The 22924-nt window shown below is 39.2% G+C and overlaps 1 protein-coding gene across 1 annotated transcript in view; it reads left to right on the top strand.

Annotated features, from left to right (window-relative positions):
- Positions 1–525: 525 nt before the first annotated feature.
- Positions 526–22924, top strand: part of SLC30A8 (solute carrier family 30 member 8) — a 29605-nt gene continuing 7206 nt past the window's right edge. The window contains exons 1-5 of the mRNA XM_054590079.1: positions 526–596; positions 5292–5491; positions 15737–15883; positions 17929–18082; positions 21887–22037. Coding sequence (XP_054446054.1) covers positions 526–596; positions 5292–5491; positions 15737–15883; positions 17929–18082; positions 21887–22037 — 723 coding nt within the window. The remainder of the gene's footprint in view (positions 597–5291; positions 5492–15736; positions 15884–17928; positions 18083–21886; positions 22038–22924) is intronic.

Raw genomic sequence — 22924 nt, forward strand, 5'->3', positions numbered from 1 at the left:
CAGAGAAATGTTTTGGGGAAGAGAGGGAGGGTGGCGGGGAGACACCCCCCAAAAGGAAAGGGAAATATAATTAAAAAATGAGATTATTGTACAGAAGGGTAGCTGTTTGCTGATCGCCCAGGTATGTTCTAAAGATCAAACCTCTACATCAGCAATTCGCAGGAGGAAACCCTGAGCTCCTCTGCCTCTGAGAAAGCACAACGGAATCAGCTAGACTGGGACGTGCACACACACACTTCATAGGGTCCTACCTGCAAGTCTCTCTAGGAAAGGAGTTTCTGTGGGTGAGAGGAGGAGACCAGGTGATATTCCAAGGAGGCTGTAATTTTCACGCATCTACCAAGACTGATGTAGGAGGCTTGGTATATTAAGTCCCGGAAACCTCTTTTTTTTTTCCCCTTTGGAAGTGTGTGAATAATTGTAATGCTGCTTTGCTTTCAAAACTGGACAGTGACGTAAACAGCAGCAGCGGCCACAATAACAAGAACACCTCCAGCAGCAGCGACAGCCCTCAGCCTTGCCACCATGGAGTTCCTTGAAAGAACTTATCTTGTGAATGACAAAGCCACCAAGATGTACGCCTTCACATTAGACAGGTAACAGATGTCTGTTTCTGCCTCACGATGTTCTGTCTTCCATACTCAATAAATCCCCAGGTCCCACAGCTTCAAAATGGGAAACTTTTCCAGTGCAACTTTGGGCATTTTGTAAAATTTTATAAACTGTTGGCTGCCTTGTATAATTCATATCCTGAAGCATGCAGTACTCTATGTGGTTTATTTGATTCATAAATATCCTAAGAGCAGGAAGGACACACTTTACGAATGTATTTTCATCTGTAGATTTCCTTCCAGCAAATAGACACAATCTAATGTGTTTACCCTTCTTTTTGTCAATTATTCCTACTTTTAAAATGATAGCAAATTTTATTAAATTATATTTGAAAGAATTAAGGCCTTTCAACTATGCGACATTGTGGTTACATTGATTTTAAAATTATTTGCTGTTTTCTTAATCATATACTACCATTATCAAATAGACACACCTGTACTAAAAAGAGCCGAGTTTAATGTTCTACATAGTTCTGAATCCTTTGAATATCTTCCATGGAGCCATGGGCAATATATTCCACCATTTTCTCTTATTTAAAAATTATCAATTGAACACAATGGGTATATAATGAAGAAAAGATTCCTAGTCCCAGATCTCTATTCTAGAAACTTTGAGTCTCATGTGAAATACGTATGAGGAGAAGTCAGTGACAAAAGTGGCCTGTGTGTCATTCTGGGGGCATTCAACGCAAGTATCTCAAGGAAACCGAGGTGTCAGTGGGGCTTTGGCAGTCAGAGAAAGCTTCCCAGAAGCAATAGATGGAGAACTGGAAAATAAAGGAGAATTAGAGTAAGGTTAGAGAAACCTTACACAGGAAACAGGGTTAAGAAAAGCTTTTCAAATGGGGGTATCGTCTGGTAAAGACAGACCTGTAAGAAGGAGAGTTCTGTGTGTTTGGGGAATTCAGTCCAAGTGGGGAGCAAAGAGAAACATAACACAAACAGATGAAGGAATGAAATACTGAAATAAGTTCATGTTAGGAGCAGAATTTAAGAAGATAATTACCCACTAATAATATGTGAAAGGTTGGTTGTTTCATGGAACCAAATTAATGTTCCAAAGAGTAGCAACATTGTATTGGATAGGATCAAATGTCTGAACAACTGCAAAGAAAAACTTTCTCTTACGATATTTATAACTTTGCTTTGAAAATATATGACAAAGAATTGAGCACATTTATTATCTCACCTTATAAGAAATATTTTTCTTAGAAATCAATACTACATGTGACTTACTACGATCATAAACCATAAAGCCTCACGTTAGGTCAGGCAGAATTTTTGTACAACAAATTGTTAATGCTATGGACACTCCTAACAGAGCATCTCTACATTGTTGAAATAACAGCATTTCCCTTCTCATTGAAGTAGACCACTGGCATTCCGCTATGCACATAAAACCAATTATTTATAGTTATAGGGTCTCATTTGCCTCATAAATGGGTTTAGTTTGCAGGTCACAGCGATGATCATAACTGTCAAACTTGTTTTTATATTCTTTCCTAATTAAAACAATTAAACCTGGGAGAGATTATTTATCCTGATCTCTCATTTTACCAGTTAGAAGCCTGTTTCTCCCTTTTTTTTCTCTTTGATTCTGTAGTAAATTTCTTTGCTCTGGTCTATTGTTCCTGCTCTTCGGAGTCTCAGATTTATTAGAATACTTGGGAATCTATGGTGATACATTCATTGGCAGAAAATTTACATTTAATTTTTGATGCATCATAGCAATTGTTTTCTAGAAACTTTTAAAAAATTCTTCTTGGAATTCATGTTACCCTTCAGCTCAAGAGCCTGTATTGCATCTAGGGGCACCTAGACTACTTTACTCCAGAAAGATAATTGAGAATGTATTTTAACTTGGATTTTAAACTTCTTTTGGAATCATAGATTCTTGGGAGCCCTGTGAAGCCTGTGGACTCTTACATGTCCCCATAAAACACACACAGACACACATATGAACACTCTGCATCCAATGACATTGGATCATGTGAAACCAACTTTTGGACATCTGTCTTTGTACTTCAAGCTCAATCGCAGCTCAGAGTATAGCAATATTTGTTGATCTGAAGTCTACAGGGAAGCAGTATTTCAAACTCAGAACTGGCCAGGGTTCTTGCATTTTCCCCCTTGTGGCACTGTCCACAGGCTGTGCCCTGGTGGAATTCCGCCGTGGCCTGCCTTCTAAACTGCTCCAGGATGGCTTCTCTCTTGGCCACTTACCACCTGGTTTCCTCTGGCCACAAGATTCATGAAAAATATAAAATCAAGTAAAGCCTCCATGACCACAGTAAACCAGTGGTTACACAAACAGTGGCAGAACGATCGGTGACCCTGTCTTCCTCATGCTGCCTTCTCCGTGCAAGGAAAGGGGCATCTCTTTTATGCTTTCCTCTTGGTTCTCAGGTTCCCCTGGGTCGGGGAACATTGGCAGCCTGCACTACTACCTCATATGGTAATTTATTATCAGGGTATGTATCACATTACAAAAGTAAAAATGTATGGATACAAATTCTTTATGTGCCTCTTGCCAAATGATTCTTATTCCAATATGAAGATTATTTGGAACTGTTCAAACCCCTATTAACATCAGTTGGTACAAACACTCTGAAGTCAATTTGGCAACATGCATCAAAATCCTTAAAAATATAGATACTCTTTGACCAAATAATTTCCCTTCTAGGATTATATTTTAAGGAGATAAGAATCTATCAAGCAAAGATTAACTATCAGAATATGAAACACAGTGGTACTTATCTCAGCAAATAATTAGAAAAAAATGAGTTCTCTAATAATAGGAAATCAGTTAAGTATGTTGTGACATATTTATATTAAATATAATGATCTCTGCATGTTAAAATAATGATGTAGAATATTTAATAAACTGAAACAATTTTAACAATATACACAGCTAAGAGTCAGGTTCCAAAGCTGTATCTTTGGTAGGATCCTACGGTAACACTGTTGTTTCATCCACCATCCATTCCGGCCCATCCCCATTGAGTTACAACCACATGATGTAGGCAGCATTTGCCCCATTCTCAGCTCTAGGACTCAGCATGTCTGGGTTTAGCCAATCTTCTGACTGGAACAAGGTCTGTTATTCCTCTGGCTATAGGGTTGATTCCCATTTGACCAAATCAGCATGCAACTCAGGTCTTAGAGGTTGGAAATGGGAACACTCTCGCTCCCTGTATAAGGAACAGCAAGTATGTAGCCCTGACTACCTTGGGCAAACATCTACCACCTTGAGGAAAACCAGCCTGAGATTGAAGCACAGTCAGAACTGTGAAGCAATGGACTTGGAGTCCTGGTAAATCAGCCTGAAGCCTGATACCTCCAGACATTTTCAGTTGCAGAACCAATAATCCCCATTTATTAATCAACCTAGCAGAAGCTTTGTTTTCTGTACTTACAGTGAAAAACATCCTAATTAACATGTCTCTAATTATGTATAAAAAAAAATGTGTCTGTATAGTACAAAGTTAAGTAACAACATGTCTCTTCCAGGTAACCTTACTAGTGATTTTTCCCTCTGCTTTGTGCTTTTCTGTAATTTCAGATTTTCTATAATGAATATATTATTTCATTAAAAAAACAAATATAATTAGAGTCATAATCAAAGTTATCCTCCAAGCTGAAGCCTACAGTCCTTTAATTCCAGATGGTGACAAGACAAATGAAATAGCTCTTCAACTGGAGGCTTATTTATTTCTGTTTTTACACATTTCAAAGCCATGAATACAAAGTTCTTAATTCTAAGGGTCTTATTAATGCCTTTGAAGTTTATTTGAAAAATATAAATCTGATTAGCTCAAGATCAGCATCAACATTTGCATCAGTAAGGAACAGTTTTAGATGTGCTGTGTTCAGGTAGGGAGCTCAGTGGGCTGCCCTTGGGAGCCCAGCTCGGCCACTGCCTGGCTGTTGACCTCAGGCAGTTACTTGACTTCTCTGCAACTTAATTACTTCAACTACAAAACCATAGGGTTGGACTAAACGTTATCTACAAGCTTTCTATCTGTGAAACTATAATTCTACAACGGCTCTAAATAACGATTTCCATTTGAGCAGGACTGATACGTACTTCTTGCTATAGGAAGTATAAGTAAGTTTCAACGTCGTGATAACTTTCATGGATTGGGAGAGACTGTATGCAAGGCTGTGTTAAGAAGGTTTCTGAGGGTCCATGTGGCCTTAGCAGGAAAAGGTGCTACCGTCTATAAACAATGTTGTCGTCAAGAAGAAAGGGACAGCGGTGGCATGCAATGGTGGGTATCTGAGTCATCAGGTTGGCTCATACACACATATCCAACATTGTTCCCATTCCCTTTCTTAACTTGTAGGACAGTGTCCAATATCTTTCCAAAATGAAGTAAGAAGGAAATGCATCGCAGTGTATCTGCCTCTTTCTCCTGTTGCTTTGCTATCTCTGAATTACAGGTGGTAGAGACTGAATAGAGTTTGACTGAATAAAAGCAAAACTTACAGTAGTTGAGACTTCAGATGAAAAATTCCTTGCTTGTTCCTTACACTTGCTATTTCTTGTGGAAGGAGCTGTGAATTACAGCTTCCTAGTTGGGTAGCAAAGGTCCTGAGAGTGGCTTGAGAGAATGGGTAGGGCTGTCAGCGATGTTCGCAACCATGTTCACTTTTTGCTTCTGTCACACTCAACCACAGTGCAGATCTCCAGCAGAAACCTGCGAATAAAGATCAATGTGCTGGGGAGAAGCCACAGGAGCTGGAGTCTGGAGATACCTATAACTGTCATGGCAACGCCAAGGCCCCAGAGAACAGGGCAAAGGAGCAGGTCTACGCCAGGTGGAAACTCTGTGCTGCTTCGGGAATATGCTTTGTCTTCATGATTGCTGAGGCCGTGGGTGAGTATTCCCCTGGAAGTCTTCTCTAACTAAACGAGCCAACAAAACCCTACATCCATACAGGAGCGTTAGCTAGGCTGTCTTTCTAAAGTAAGAGCTAATATTTTCTGTAAGTATGAAGTGATGTTGTGCTCATGGTAGATAAGTTGAAAAATAGAAGGAAACAAAATTTATCACTGTCCCACATTTGAGTGATAACCTCCAAAAACATTATGAAGTATTTCTGTACAATGTATTTTCTATTCATAGCGCAGTGTTTTTCAACATAACAGAGAGCATACTCAATGCTTCTGACCATGCTATCAAATATTCTTTAGAAACATTTTTATGCTTGAACAATATACACTCCACTGTGATTTATATAACCATCTTTCTATTGTTAGACATTTAGGGATTTTTTTTTCCTGCTTGGGTACAACGCTGCAATAAAAAAATCTTGAATAAAACTCTGCCTGCCTTTTTGTTAATCCCTTCAAAAAGAGTCCTAAAAGTGGAAATAATTGGTTGAAGGACACAAATATTTTTTATTACTTCTTGATGAATATTGCCAAACTGCCATCCAGAAAGCTTAAAACAATTCATATGTCTTCCACGTGTACATGGGAATGATTTCTCTTCAATCTTCACTAGAACTTATTCTAATCTTTAAAAAATTTTTGTTAATGTATAGATGAATATGCTTTACTTTAACATTTTCTACTGCTAGAATATTTTTTTGCATGCTTATTAGTGATCTGTATTTCTCTGTAAATGCATTAACTGCTTGCCTCTTGGTGTCTGTTTTTTAGATAATTTGTAATTCTCTTTATTGATCTCTGGGAGCTCTTTATATATTAGAATATTAACTTTTGATATATTTGTTAAAACTACTTTTCCAGTTTGTTGTTTACTTTTTAATTTTTGTTTAATTTTTGCTCTTAGTTTTCAATTTTATATACATCATTGTATCAAACATTTTGTTTTTAGCTGATTATTTTTACTACTCTTTCACTACTGTAGTGCTTATAAGCCTTCATAAGCTACTGAAAAGATAAATATTTTGTTGTTCAGGTTTTTACAGTTCTAAGATGAAATTAGATATGTTCTAAGGATTGAAAATTCTTTTCTAAATAGCTAAAGTTTTCAGTATAATTTATGGAATAATTATTTTCTTTATTGATTTTTGATGTTTCTTTTATCATTTCTCAAATTTTTATAAGCAATAGGGTTTGGTTATAAGGCATTTCATGATCTGTGTTATTGCTCTCTGTCAGTACTAACATATTTAATTAATGCAAATTTATATGTTATAATATCTCCTGTTTTTTCCTTATTATTCCTTGTTTAACAGCAAAAAGTTATTTCAGTTTATTATTTTAATTAAACTTGAGAATCATTTTGTTCAGTTTCTTCCAAAATCTAATTATGATTTTATAGGCAAAAAAATTAATTTGGGAAGACAAATTTCTTTAAAATACTCAGTTTTTCTTCCGGGAATATTATATGTTTCTCCATTTACCCAAATGCTCTGCATCTCTTATCAAAGTTTTGTGGTTTTCATTTGTTTATTTGGCTTAACACAGAACAGCCTATTTCTTGCAAGAGTTATTTTTACTTATTTGATGTGCTTGGTTTATTCTTTCTAGAGGTGAGTGGGGGTCTTCTTTTTTTCCTCTACTCTTCCCTAAATGGTTAGCTTTTATTCTGTCAAGTTTTCATTTTGTATAATCATTTTGTATTCAACAGTGTACATATTTGAAATATCATTCTAAATGATTCTCATTCCATTTTCCTTGTTTCTTTCTCATCCCTCCCTCCCTCCTCCCCAATCCCTAGAGATAACCCTTTCTTGTGCAAAAACCGTATCTTTCCTTACTTTCAATAGTTATACCGCTTTTGTATTTTTCATGTTTTTACATGTTAAATAATGTTATGCTAAATCATATCATATCTTCAACTATTTAACTGTTAAACAAAATTTTTTTCTGAGAGGTTGTTTTTATTGTGTTAATAAAATATTCTTGTCCTAGTTTTTAATGATTAACCAATAATCAAGGATGAATGTTGACTTTTATCAAATACCATTTCTTTTAAATTTATCTTGTTGAAAACAATTTTACCCATTGTGGATGTGTATTATATTCATAGATTTCCTATTATACTATGATCTTTGTATTTCTGGCATCATGATGTTAATAACCCATATTTATTTAATGCTTACTATGAACCATGAACTGCAATGAGTACTTTCCATTTTATTACCTTGTTTAATCCTGTCAAAATCCCTGAGAGGCAGGTCCTATGAGGAATTGCTCTTTATAGACGAGGTATCTGAAGCACACAAGTGAAGTGCTCTACTTGAATCACATCCTGCAGGTAGGAGGGCAGTCTGGATTTCAGGACTCGGCTCTTTGGCTCTCACTATGGTGCTTCTCAGATCCACTGTGGTGAAGTGTTCTTTCAATGCATTGCTCAATCTGAGTCACTCATCTTTTCATTAGGATTTTTATAACTTTATTAATAATGGAAATGTAACTGTAGTTTTCCATTTTGGAGCTATTTTTCTAAGTTTTTGAATCAGTTATGCATATGAAAATAAGAAGTTTAATTTTAAGGTAATACCCTTTAAAAAAAACTGAAAGACTATATACAACACTAATTATCTCTTCTTTTTTAAGAACTCCCTGATAAATTGTCTGGCCTGAAGACATTCTTGGAAATAATTCTTTGATATATTTTTTAGCTTCCTCATTCACTGACATATTCAAAATTTCAACTTCTTGAGTAAATTTTGGTAATTTTGCTTTTCCAATTTATGTTTTTCATTTATATCATTGAAATTTTCAAATTCATTACCATGCAGTAGAATATGATAGTGTCATATTGATATTATTTGTTCTAGCTCCTTCCTTATATTAATATTGTTTATGTAGTTTCTTTTCCTTGATTTAACTTGGTAGATGTCTATTTTACTGATACATTATTTCTGTATATTTTATTGACTAAATTATTGCTAACCCTCTGCTTTTCTCTTGTTGTTTTTAAGATTCCCTCTTTCTTTAACCTTTGGCATTTTAATTAAGATGTGCCTTGATGTGGTCCTCTTTGTGTCCAACTTGTTTGGGACTCTCGGTGCTTCCTGGACTTTTATGCCTATTTCCATCACCAAATTAGGGAAATTTTCTTTAATTATTTTTTCAAATAAGTTTTCAGTTTCTTGCTCTTTCTCTTCTGCTTTGAGCATCCCTGTGATTCAAATGTTGGTTTGTTTGAAGTTGTCCCAGAGTATCCTTAGCCTATCCTTATTTTTTGGATTCTTTTCTCTTCTTGCTGTTCTGATTCCAAATTTTTTCTTCCTTATGTTCTAAATCATTGATTTGCTTCTCAGCTTCATCCACTCCACTGTTGATTCCCTATAAATTTTTCTTTATTTCACTTAGTGTACCTTCATTACTGCCTGGTCTTTTTTATGCTGTTTTAGTACCCAATGAGTTCCTAGAGCATCCTAATAACCAGTGTTTTGAAGTCTACATCTGCTGGATTGATTATCTCCATTTTGTTTAGTTCTTTTTCTGGAGTTTTGTTCTGTTCTTTCCTTTGGGCCATATTTCTTTGTTTCCTCATTTTGGCAGCCTCCCTGTGTCTGTTTCTATGTATTAGGTCGAGCTGCTTTGACTCCCTGTCTTGGTAGCATGGCTTATTGTGGAAAAGCACACTGATAAGTTTGATGGGGTGTAGCCTTAGGTAATGACCAGGACGAGGCAACCCATGTGAACCAGGTTGATGGAGTCTCTGACAGGGTCCAGCTCTGTGGCTCTGTGTGTGGGAGGGCTCAGAAAGGGGGCAGTGCTGCTGCTTGGCCTTTGGAGTTTTGTCTGTGAGGAAGGTGTCCACATCACTCATCCTGATGCCAGATACTTCATTTTCTCCCTACATGCCACTGGGGTCCTTCCAGCTGCCGCCCTGGTGCAGGAACCCAGAGGTAGTGAGTCTGTGTAGGTCCTAAGTCCATGTGGGCCCTTTAAGAGGAGACTCCTGAGAATCCATGGTTTCTTCCGCCTCCCCAACCCACACTGGTTTTTACAGACAAAAGTTATGGGGACTTATCTTCCTGGTGCTGGAATCCTGGGCTGGGTGGTCTGGTGTGGGGCTGGGATCCCTTGCTCCCGAGGTATCCCTTCTGATTTTCATCCACCACTTGTGGATATAGGACCACCTGTTCTGCATCTCTGTGTCTCCGCTCTTCTCCGTGTCTCTGCTCTTCTCTGTGACTCTGCCCTTCCTACCCATCTGGATGAATGTTTTTCTTTAATTCCTTGGTTGTCAGGCTTTCCAACAGCTTGATTTTCTGATGATTCTGGGTGATAGTTGTTTTACAGTTTAGTTGTAATTTTTGCTCTAGTTGTGCAAGGAGGAGAGCGGTGTTTACCTGCACCTCTGTCTTGACTGGAAGTCCTAAAGTAAAATGCGCCTCTGCTCAGGGGTCTGGGGGAGAGCAGAAGCAACCACTGCACTTCAGCAGAGTAGGGCTATCATTTCTTTTCCTTAATAAAATTATGTGCATCTATGAACTTGGTCTGAAGGTTTTGATATGCAATGATATTTATTATTTTTTCCAAAATAATTTTTTTTTACAAAAACACTATACATAAGCTACCTGGCTATTCACTGTTATCTGTTACACTTTGTTACCAATATTTTCACTTCATTTTTTCTCTATTACTAAAAAAGCATAAATTAATAATAATCTGAGAGTGGAAGAAAATAGAATCTGCTAAGCTATTTTTTTTTTTTGTACTATAGTAGCTAGCAATCAGAATTAATTGGTTTCTTCAAGCTATGGAGTCTTATGGCCTATGTACTCAGACTTTTATAGCTTTTCAAAGCTGGAAAAGAACTTAGACCTATCCAGCCCAAGACAAATCCAGGGTTGTTAATAACCTTCTCCCAGTTGGTTTACAAAAATAATTGATACCACACAGTTTCTAGAGCCAGGGCAAGTCTTTTGAATTGACTTAATAGCTTGGTGGAGTTGCAAATAATTTACTTTTAGCTGTTCCAATCTGGAAAACACCCTTTGGAAACCCACCAACATCTTTGCCAGTGGGGTATTCTTTTTTATTATTGAAATTTGTAAGATTGTGGACAATATTGAATTGCTCATGAAACAGAAGGACAAAATGGAAAATCTAAAAAGCAGAATCCATTTGAAATGTGATTTGAAAAGGCGATGTTCTGGAAATTCATAGCCTTCCAAACAAAGGCCTGGCACCACTGCATGCAAACACAGCTCAGGAGGAAGTAGAAACTGGTGTGTTTCCTCCACTGTGTTCTTCCTCTGCTTTTCCCTGAATCCATACGGATGCTGAGAATCAATGGCATCTTCTGCCCAGCTGATGTCTAAGCAATAGTTTGAAATGCCATGGTCTTCCATTCACAAAACTCACTTTTCTCCTTGTACCCTTTCTTAATTCTCTGTCGCTTTGCTTTTTAAATGACTTGTATTTTCAAGGGGTAAAATGGGAAGTTATTCACTTGGGTTGAGCAAATCAGTCTCCTCCTTTCCTTCTCATTCCTGATAATTAGCCTGTGAGTTCTGGTCTGACTTTTAGAGTCAGAGGAAAGGGATGTTGTCATTAAAGGAATTAAATGGATACCAACAGACAGCCATTTGGAATTGGAGCTGTATTGATTTTGAGTGAATCTTCCTAAAACATTGCTCTCATCATGTTAATTCTGTCTTCAAAATTCTCCATGGCTCCCCTCCGCCTAGGTCAGCCCTTCACAACTTGTTCCCCAACATGATGATATAGGAAACGTTCCTGAGCCCTGGGGTGCACTGGCCGGGATGCTTGTGGCAAGAAGAGGCGGGGCCCATGGGCTACCCCAGGGGAACAAGAATCAATATATTGAAAGCTCTAGTATCCTGGACAAAATAAAAAATTCTTACTTTGACTTTCAAGTTGTTCTATCACCTGGCTGCAAAACTATTAGTTTCTTCTTTAACCACTTTCCTACCCAGCTCTTCTGTTTCAGCTGTTTTTTCATTGAATGCAAAATAATTGTTGTACCTGAATGTTTTCATAGCTTTGGTTTATGCCTTTTTTTATTTGAATGAAAAATCCCTCTCCTCATTCCCCACACTCATCAAAACCCTGGACATGATGCAAGAGCACAATCTACAGCTCACCTCCCCCCGAAAGTCATTTTGACCATGTCAGAGAAAGCAATTATTATTCTCTGATCACTCCTGCAGCATATGGGATTTGAGCAAAGCCTGGAGGGATGGGTAGAAATTGTGAGGTGGTTACGAGGGAGATGAGAAGGGCCTTTCAGAGGGAAGGGCCTGAATGAGCAGCGTCTGATTATTGCTGTGGTCCAAGAGGTAGTAAATATCCGTCTTGCCTGGAGAGACTGAGTGGGTGGGTCTGCAACAGGACAGGAGATATGTATTCCTAGGAAGCAATTCAAGTGAGTCTGATATGTAGCCACATTTTGGTGCCACTGTTGGTAGTGGACTGGTGAGCAAGTTTTCTCATGCTGGTTGCACTGGTTGCAGCTCTGATCCTCCTGGCTGACGTACCTCACACTCCTAGACAAGGCTGTGTACGAGAAGCCAGACTGGATTAATCAGTCTCTGGGTATTTATACAGGGAGGCTAGGGAAAAGGCTTCCTCTGTTTACAAATGCTATCCTGAAATGACCAGAGCCTGGAGCTTCCAGCGGCCCTCTTTTCTTGCTGACAAGGAGGAAGTCTGTCTTCAGTGGAACAAGAAATAGCAATAGTTGGAGCTATTATAGTAGAGTCCAAACAACATTTTTAGAACCTTACTTTAGACTGCACCCAATCCTATCCCACCCAGGTTTGGTCTCAGTTGTTTGAGTTAATGAACTATCATTTTGTTATTGTTACTGTTTAAGCTAGCTTGAGTTAAGCAGTATTGACTTACAAATGACAGGACTGATCTGAGGGAGTGGTGTAGAGTAAAGCACAGTTAGTGGAGAATAAAACTAGGATGGTTGTTGGGAGTTCAAGGGCCATGAGGCCTGACTGGGGAATCGGACTCATTCTGAAGTCCTGAGGCATAAGTGACATTTGGACAGAGGATAACAGGGCACAGACCTGTGTTTAGAGAGAGAACTGGCCTCAGCTCTCAGAGCAGATGGGAGAAAGGAATTAAAGAAGGTTGTGTCAATGTGTCCTCTATTAATGGGCTTTGAATCTGTTGAATTGGGGCTCTCTCTGATTGCTTGTGAAAAATTCCTCATTGTAGAAAGGCCATAAAGAGAGGAGTTACAGTGAAGACATAAACATGTATCCCAGTTTGAAAAGACAGACATACAGACATGGAGAACTCACAAAAATAAGCTCAGCTATGGCCATTGCTGGAAGAAATTGAGAACAGTCAGGAAAGGCCACTCTCCTGAAGCAGGATTGTTGAGAGTTAAGCAAGGATGGAGGAAGCATCATATTGCTAGAAAGAAACAGAGAGCTGGATGCAGGCGGGAGAAGATGGTGAGCACCTCAGAGTGAAAAAACTCTCTTAGTAAGAAAAAGATACAGTTGGGTGGGGTGATAGCCACAAGCTTAGTTGATAAGTGATCTTACTTTCTACCAGAGCCAAGGTGTCTCAGCAGCTTACCCCACTTAGATTTCTTTGTGTTCCTGGTATTAAAAATTTAAGAACTGTCAAAACATGCCTATGCAAACGGTGGTATGTTCTGAATACTTGTTATATGATAATTCTATGAGTTTTTGCCACAACAAGCTACATAAGATAATAATGCTATTAAAGACTTTTAAAAATATGGATGAATGGCACACCAGGGTGTAGTCCAGGAATGGGAAACAAGGCTAATGTTGTCAGAGAAGCATTTACTTCTTTCAGTGCTCTCAGCATATCTCTGTTCTCCACAGCAAACATCGTGGGGACTTAACACCAGCTCTCTGCATCAGAGGTGAATATGAGACCCAGGCCTAAGGGCTCTCCTGATCTCCTACTGTGGTCTCCACCCCACGACCCTAAGGAGGGTCTATGTCCAGAATGTAGCCCTTAGGGCCTTCCCTACCTTGTTGTATGTGCATTGCTTGCTACATCTTGCCAAATAATCCAGAACGTTGAGTGCTGCCACCTTACTTCATGCCTTCATAATCATTTCCTTTGGCTATTACCATTGTGTGTTAACTGCTAGCTTCTTCTGCCTCCAAGTCAGTCTCCATATTTCTGGCAAAGATCGCTCTCTTAAATACAAATCTGAACATTTCACAACCTTGCCTCCACCTCATAAGTTGATCCCCTTATCTCATAGGATAACATTACCATTCCTTAGCATGACATATATTATCCCACACCAGGGTCCCCAACTCACCTTTTCAGTCTTTCCATTATTCCCCCAACACTCCACTCCCCCTGCTTGTCCGCAAAGGTTCCATGTTCTTTCATTTCTCTCTGTTCTCGTTCCCACTCTTATTTCTTCCCAACAAACCCTTCTCTTCTAGCTAATTCTTACCCCTCTCTCCTGTGAAAAGTTCCTCAGTGCTCCCAGTGAGGGTGGTTTTCTATTCTTCTGGCCCGTCAAGCATATCTTCAGGGCAGTGAGTGTTAGACAGTGAGATCACAGAAGAGAGGGACTGTGATTTTTTTAACTTTATCTTTGTATGTCCTGTCCCTCTAACATGCACAGTAAGGGCTCAATAAATACGGATGCATGACTGAATTGTTAGTAGTACCCCATGCATTCAGAAGCAAATGCAAGTTCAGTTGCAACTGCCTCTTGCAAAAACTTTGCTCCATAGTCACTCAGCATAATTGCTCAATTTTTTTGGATGGTTCTTAAAAGTAATTCTGATAGTTGAAAAATGGTTCTTGGTTCTTGGACCTTCATATTTACATGCTTCTTCCAAAGCAAGGTGCTTTTTCTTTCTCAGTTGCTTCCTGACTCAGCTGAGCCTGTTGAAGAAACTCTGCGAGACTCCATTTCCTTGACTTAGGCTATGATTTCAGCTCAGCTCATGGAACCACCACCATCATTCATTGCTGAGATGGTGGCATGCTGCTTATCTGTGTGTAGTCATTTCCTGGGCAAGAAATAATGCATTATTAACACAGCTTCATTATCAGGCCCTGGTTTGGCAGAGAGAGCAACATTAGAGGATAATTGGAAGGACAGCTGATTTGTTAGCAAAATGTTGCTTTTTGGCCAATGAATCATTGTGATTTTTGCACTGACAGCTCAGTAACAAGCTTGAAGACTACTTTGCTTCAGACCATTAAACTTTGACAAACCAGTTATTAACTGCAGCTAGAGTCGGCAGTCTGAGGGGATTACCGCAATTATGAGCCATATATGTAATTTTTTATAATCATTAGTTGACATGGTGAGTCTGATGATGGAGGGGCCAATGACTGACAGCCTCCATTGCTTTTTAGTACAGAAAGCAATAAACAGCTGCGGAGAGGACTATCAGTCAGCAAAGCTCGTTGCTGGGAAGATGCAACTAGAGTAATAAAGGTTATTGCTCTCAAACAACAAGCCCTGTTTTGGAAGGAAGAGACAAAGTTTTCCTTTGACTTCAATTTTAGAGGCTGGAGGTATTTTCTCAAAAGGGAACTGGAGGACAAGGAGAGAAGAGCCATTCAAAAGGATTTCAAGGCTTGAGTTCTCTTCCTGTGCTTTACTGGGTGGTTGTGTTGAGGAATCCCATTGGAAGGTGCTTGCCCTTCTTCTTACTGTCCGCCACTATTCACAACAGGGGTCTTGAACTCAGGTAGACTATGCAAATTAGTAGAAAAGAAAGAAGTGGTAAGGACTGTGGTAAAATTACAATTCAAAAAAATAAATAAAAACACATCAGTGGGCCATTGTGTCATCTGGTTTACAGACAAAAGTCTGGGTGCTCACTTTGGAGTGTGAGAACCTTTGAATGTGGCCTGTAGACCTCCAGCCTCATCTTTCTGCATTGCCCTTTCTGAATCCTTATGCCCCAGTCTAACAGGGACAGTCCCCCCAAATGCCCACACTTTCCAATCTCTGTGCCTGTACTCCCCTAGGAAAGGCCTTGCCCTCGAAGTTCATTTCTGCATGCTTAGATCCTACCCACTCTCTGGGTCTCAGTTTCTTTACTTGTCAAATCGGGAAGATGAGGTGGATCTTCTCTTCTAAGGCTCTGTGAGTCTGTGGCATTTTCACCAACTCTGGTAAGTATGCATATGAATATAGTTGCAGTCTGGGGTCCTAACACGTGTGGTATCCTGCACCTCTTAGGGGGCCACATTGCTGGGAGTCTTGCTGTCGTCACAGATGCTGCCCACCTCTTAATTGACCTGACCAGTTTCCTGCTCAGCCTCTTCTCCTTGTGGTTGTCTTCAAAACCTCCCTCCAAGCGGCTGACATTTGGGTGGCACCGAGCAGGTACAGTTCACTGATAGAGAATTCATGGGAGTGTAGTGCCTCAGGGTCAAACCAAGGATGAAAATAACAGGGACAAAGCAAAGCCTTGTTTGAAAATCCCTCAGAGGCACAACTCTGGTGCACAGGATATAATAGACATGTATATGGGAACATGTGTTGTCAGTGTTAATTCAGCTAAAAGCCAGATTAATCTGGCTATGTCTACTCCAATGGGACAACAGGAACACATGGACCACTCTGGCAACCATCCCAGCCTCAGGGTCTCATGTGTGGTGACAGCCATGATGTGATTCATTAAGTTACTCTGCATCTCGAGGAGAGGATAGGGGTGAAGCTGCTACCATTTTGCAAAGTAGGCACAGACAGAAAAAAAAAAAAAAAAAGAGCTGCAGAGATGGAAGAACATCTCACAGGAGAGCAAGAATAGGAAGTGAGGGAGAACTGGTAGTGGAGCAGGGGTGGGCAACACACTGACACGGCCAGGCTTTGTGGACAGGTGCCGCCACACACAGACCACAGGCCGGCAGCTGTGGACTGGGCTTTTGCAAGCTTAGAACAAAAGGAAGTTCTAGTTTCAATCAGTGAGAGAGAAGGCAATAAACACAGATAAAAAGAGTTTGGGACAATGTGATCCAGAGATGCTTTCTCAGTCCCTCAACAGAGCTATTCTTGGAAAACAATGTACTCTTAGCTGAGCATCGATCATTTGTCTGTCTGAATTATTACTTGCACTTAACCTTTTCTGATATGATTGGCCAGAGCTGTTTTGTAACATAGGATGTTTTGTAAACATAGGGAGGGCTCAGAATTTCAAATGCTGTTTTTCTCGTCCTGGTCATGGAAGTTCGCAGACATGCCAGAAGACCAGGGCTGCTCAACAGAACTCTGCTTCAGGGGAGATGTTCTATAATATAGAACATCATGTGGCCATAGAACACTTTACTATGTGGCTGGTTCTACTGAAGAACTGGATTTTTACTTTTACTGAATTTCAGTTTAAACAGACATGGGTGATTGATTTCCAGTACACAGAGGTGGAAATCAACTAGAACATCAAACATGTAATTTCATGGATAACTTTGTTCAGGAAGAAGCTAAGAATAAGAAATGAATTTATTTAAGGAGAATATTAAGTATCTAATGAGGCAAGTGGACATGGCAAAAATCATGACAACTGTATGTAAGTGACTAAAGTTTAGAGAATATGTCCCACAATGGGAAACATGTTATAGTGTCCTGCTTTAAAGAGAGGAGGTCAGAATTATGGAATGTGCTTGACCACTGACTCATAGGTTGTTTCTAGACCCTCGTGGGCTTTTAGAGTCCATCTACAAGGTTAAGTTACAGATTGGGGTGAGGCGTTAAGGAACTCCTAAGAGAGCAAATGCCCTTTACTCAGTGGGTAGATTGAACACTATCTTGTCCTTAAGTATTAATGTAAATGTCTTCATTCTGATGTTGTTTTTCCTTGCTGCTCTTAAGAGGCAGTAAGAATGTTGATATACCTCTGGGCTTACTACTGTGTTTATGGTATGTTGGGTTGGCAAATGAAACTCATTTTTCAAGTACCCTCTGAAGGCTTCCCTTTTTACTATTTTAATCCACAGAAGATACTGGTGCTGGCATATTATAAACATTTTATGGCAAAATTAAGTTTCTAAATACCTTTCAGTCTTTGTGTCGCATTATTTCATTCCCTAATAAGTTTCAATCATTTTAGCACCTGCTTAAACTAAAATCCCAAGGAAAACAGTGTGTTTAGGCAGCAATTAATGTGCTTTAAGAATATGCTGCGAATTACTGAGTAATGTGGAATGTAATGAACTCAGATGCTGGTGTTTTATAAATGAACTACTCCTTCTTGACATGAAACTACTCCATCTTGGTGCTAAAATCCTTCCAAACTTTTGCTTTGTGAGTCGGAGTGAACTGGTTTGACACCTCTTTTGGTGGGAGGGGGAACATGAATGCCTTATGACTCTTGGGGATGTTAATGTGATTCATAAATTGTTTGTGTGTGGATGTCTGTGTGCTTACATCCTTAGAGATCCTCGGTGCCCTGCTCTCCGTCCTGTGTGTCTGGGCAGTGACTGGTGTGCTGGTGTACCTGGCATGTGAGCGCCTCCTGTACCCGGATTACCAGATCCAGGCAACCGTGATGATCATCGTTTCGGGCTGTGCAGTGGCAGCCAATGTCATGTAAGTCCCCTCCCACCGCACCCCCCTCACCACACACACTGCCTGTGAAGCCAGTCTTCCAGCCTTTAATTCTCTCTGGACCTAGATGTGTGTTTGTTGTTGTTGTTATTTTTTGTTTTTGTTTAGTTCCTCCACTGGTGAGGATGGTGGAGACCTCACAGAGTGTTCAAATGTCTCTATGATGGAAAGGAAGGTGGACTGTGCTAGTTTAAGAGCTTTGATAGAGGCTTCTAAGAGCTACCATTTAGAATGCTTCCTATGTGTCAGGGACTGTCACATAGCTCAATGTTCACCACATCCGTACTTGACAGATTAGAAAACTGAAGCTCAGTGAAGTTAAATAAATTGCCAAGGAGGTGGTATTGGGCCAGGATTTGAATCGAGACCCACAACACTCAGAATCGGGTCCCAGCTGTTCTGTCTCTCATGCACATTGATGGTTCCATATGGGGTGTGACTTACTCCTATTCGGTTTTTATTACAGGAGCATATTATGCATTCCCAGAGAGCTGGGTTGGAAGGGATCTTACCTTTTATTTACTTTAGCCCAGTTTCTACTTTTGAATTCTCTTTTGCAACATCCCTATAAATGGTCATTAGTTTCATATATTTTAGCAGAACTAATAACAAAATTTATTTCTCTCAAAAGTGCTCTCTCTTATCTTTGCATTATTTTGACTACATGAAAATTCTTCCTTTAGCTCTGTTAGCTAACCTCTCTATTTTCCAGCTGGTGGTCCATTCTCTTAACCAGGTAGTCTTAAATCATTCTTATGGGATATGTGATCATTGCCATATTTGTCTGCTCTTCCCCAAATGAACTACTTGATTGCTCACGACAATGGGGTTTTAAGGCCAGGGCTTTGATCCTTTTGGTCAGTTTGCTCCTTCCCATTTAAATAGGGTTGCCCTGATTCTGGGCGACCCTATTCAAAACTATATCTGCCTGTCTGTCTGTCTAACTACCTATCGTCTGTGGCAGAGAGAAGAATGGCCACTCAAAAATTTCTGCATTCTACTACTGGGCACTTCTAAATATGTTAACCTACATGATAAAAGGAATTTCTAAAATGTGATATAGACTGAATCTTGACATGGGGAAATTATCCTGGATCATTCAAATAGTCCCAGTGTAACCACAAAGGTCCTTATAAAAGGGAAATATAAGGTCAGAAAGGAGGAAAGGTGCTGTACTTCTGGCTTTGAAGATGGAGGAAAGGACCTGGAGTCAAGGAATGTAAGTGACACCTAGAAGCTGGAAAGGGTAAGAAAACATGTTTTCTCCTAGAACCTGCAGAAGAAATGCAGTCCTGCACATACATTTTAGATTTGACCACCAGAACTATAAGATAATAAAATTATCTTGCTCTCAGCTAGTAAAGCTTGTTGCAATTTGTTATAGCAGTACTTGGAAACTCATACACTATCTATGCATCATCTATTTGTCTATCTTGCAATGCAACGCAGCACATGCTATGCAGTAGATTTATATGTGAAAGTGAAGAAGACAGTGATAGCTAAATGGCTTCTTAAACAATGATTTTAGAAAAGAGGGTGCAGTGGAATCTCTAAGACTGGAGAGAAACCTGAGCACACACAGTTCAAAAAAGCTCCTCAGGTCACTCTGATACCCTTACCTTGTGCCTGCCTCTGCTCCTCACCTCTTAGTTTGCAAACCATGGCTCAAAATCCCTGCGCTAAACAACTAGAAGAGTGGTAGTTCACTTGCCATCAATGATTAGACCTGTTTCCCTCCAGTTACATTGAAAATGTGTTTCACATTGGCACTGGGGATATCAGTGCAAATCTGTTACCATTAGGTGACAAGGCAGAGCACATGTCCTCCTGACTGGGGGTCAATGACATCATCTTTGCATAAGAGAACCATATGTCTACAAGGCAGCAGGAAGGATAAAGATATTATAACTCCCTGATTCATATGTCATTTAAGTAGAGTCAATGCTACTCGAAGATGAAAGCTATCCCTAGCTACTGACCCCATAAATCGGGACCCTCAGTGATTGAGTTTGACTTTCTAAACATACACCATTTACATTTTCTTTTACTGAAACTGTTTTTGAACTTTGACCTTAATTTTCAGGTGTTAAGAAAGATGAGGGAATTGAAAAGCGTTGACTTCCCTGTGCAATCAGGTAGTTATTCATGGATAAGGATACTGAGTAACTCTAATATTTCCTCCCAGAACTGGGATTACAAGTTTCCAGTGCAGCTAGAGGCTGTGTTGTCTGAATAGAGGTATCTGAGCCATAATTTCGGAATAAATTTATTCCCTGGGGATGCAAAATCAGGACAGAAACTTGTAATACAGACTGCAAAGGGATTCTAGGATGCAAATAATTGGCAGAGGCTTAAGGCTATTGCATGCTAAATTTTCTCTTCCAGAAACATTCCCTCCTCTCTCAGCCTCTTGAACTCTAACCTTTCAATTGCAACTCAATTGTTTTGTCTTGCTAACTACATCGGATTCCCTTGTTTGACTTTCTGTAGCAGCAGTTCTGAGCGCACTTATTATAATTAGAAATTTCCATGTACATGCGTCTTTTTAAGTTCTCTTTGTTTCTTTCATACTTAAAGCCGCAATGGGGAAGGATCATGTCTGTTATCACTCACTTTTATGCCCCAGACATTTAACAGTGCCTGGCATACATGGCTCTGTACAATTTTCTGTTTTTCAAATAAAATGAATTAAGAATGAATGACAATGTGATAAGCACACATGGCAGACCTAGAAAGAGCATCTAGTAACTGCCAGCTGTAGCAGACTGAAGAACCTTAAATGGTAACTCCTCACTGGGGGTAGATTTCTGTCCAAACACTGACAATCTAAAAAGCGTACGTTATTAATAAATGTTGGTGGAGTGCGGTCAGTTCACTTTGTGATGACGGCCTGAGACTTAGTAGACACTTGACTGAACATAGAGGTGCAAGGTACTGAAACATGATTTTTAAAACCTTTGTAACAAAATGTACAGAAAAATTTTCTAGGCAAAACAATCCTTGTTGGCCATCAGCAAAAAAGTTCTCATTTTACCTTTGGTCTAATACTTCTTGAAGCTGTAGATAAATAGAATCAGGCACATAATTTATAATGGCTACCACTTACCTCTGATTGGAATAGGAAATGTTAAATTTTGTAAAATAGCATATATGTCTATCTATATCTATATCTACATATACATTTATAATATTTTAATATATTTTAGTCTCTGGATAAATAGCTACTTATACATGAGCACAGTATATTCATCATTGGCCATTGGAAAATTATTCAACTTTCAAATTCTCATCTAAATGAACAAAATTAAGTAAAAGATTTAAAAAATCCAGCCCCGATGAAATTCACTACTTATTTTGTTTTATCCTTTTCTGTTGCTTTTTGCATTTGACACCAACACATTTAATTAAGTTACACCAAAACTCAGCTTTAAGCCTAGCTCAGTGCCTGACATGTGGTAGATCATTAATAAATGAAATTTTCCCTCCTCATCATCAAACACTTGGCTTTCATCTAAGAAGTGATGATTTCCTGGTTTAATGTGAAACATTGGAATCAGGTGGATGGAAAGGAAAAACTAAGGCAGATCTTCATTGTCTGTCCTTGTGTGAAAGATTGTAAATGCTATGATCCACTTGCAATCTAAATTATTCCAAAATACTGTATCTTAAAATATTACTGTTTCAATTATCTGCCAATTTGGATAACATATGCTAACTCTTCCATACATTGTGTAGGTTTTTAAGGGTTAATCTCATGTGTGCTAAGAATGCTGTTCTCTCATTCAGACTAAGTGTGATCTTGCACCAGAGACGTCCTGGTCACAATCACAAGGAAGAGCAAGCTAACGCCAGCGTCAGAGCAGCCTTTGTGCATGCCCTTGGAGATCTATTTCAGAGCATCAGTGTGTTAACCAGTGCACTTATTATCTATTTTAAGGTGAGTATGTTTGATTTCACCCACAGTCCTAGTTATTTTATAGATCAATCGTATAGAAGTGGATCCTCCAATATTAATTTAAACAAAGGTAGACAGATGATGTTTGCCTAAACAAAACTACTCTGCAAGTTTTCAAACAGGCATACATTCAAAGCTTGAAACCTGAGACTTCCCAAATTCCTAAGGGTTATTTTTTTTAACTATAGGGCTTCTATTTGTTCAAGAAAGTAGTTCCCTTTGTCATGGGGTCAATATGGACCACAGTGGGACCATGAATGCATTAGGGATCTTGGATTGTAAGCAACAGAAACGATCTCTAACTCACTTAAGTAAATAAGTAAGTAAGTAAATAAATATTTTATTTTATGACCATATATATAGGCTGAAATTCATTGAATGTACTCCCAGATAGAAATCAAGGTACAAATAAGGGTGACTTACTCCATAAATTATCCAACTCCTGTCTCAGACACAAGGCTGAGATGAATGTGACTCAACCAGTTTATTTTCATTTCCTGTCATTATGCTGAAGATTCATATTTCTGGGAAAGGGAGTCTAATTGACCTAGTTTGGGTCTTAAACCTGCTGGTTGGTGGGGGGAGGGTGGTGGGGGGAGAGAGAGACTGTCCCACCAATATTACCCACAATGGGGGAGAGGTAACTGCTTTCCAAATGGTCAGGGTGGGAGTGGATCCATGTGGGTCTCTGACCCTAAGAAACTACAGACCTCTATTCGGTAGTTCTGAGACCTAACAGGGGTGGTTTAGAGTGGGGTGGGGGGAGGTGATGGAGGAAAAAAGCCTTAATCTTTGTTCTTATCATGACTGCCCAGTTAGTGGGGACTCTACATTATTTTTGCTAAAAAATGAAAACATGTAAATGCAAA

The sequence above is a fragment of the Pteronotus mesoamericanus genome, unplaced genomic scaffold (genome assembly GCF_021234165.1).
Source record: "Pteronotus mesoamericanus isolate MK-2021 breed Mesoamerican mustached bat unplaced genomic scaffold, CSHL_Meso_final scaffold_174, whole genome shotgun sequence".
NCBI lineage: Eukaryota > Metazoa > Chordata > Mammalia > Chiroptera > Mormoopidae > Pteronotus > Pteronotus mesoamericanus.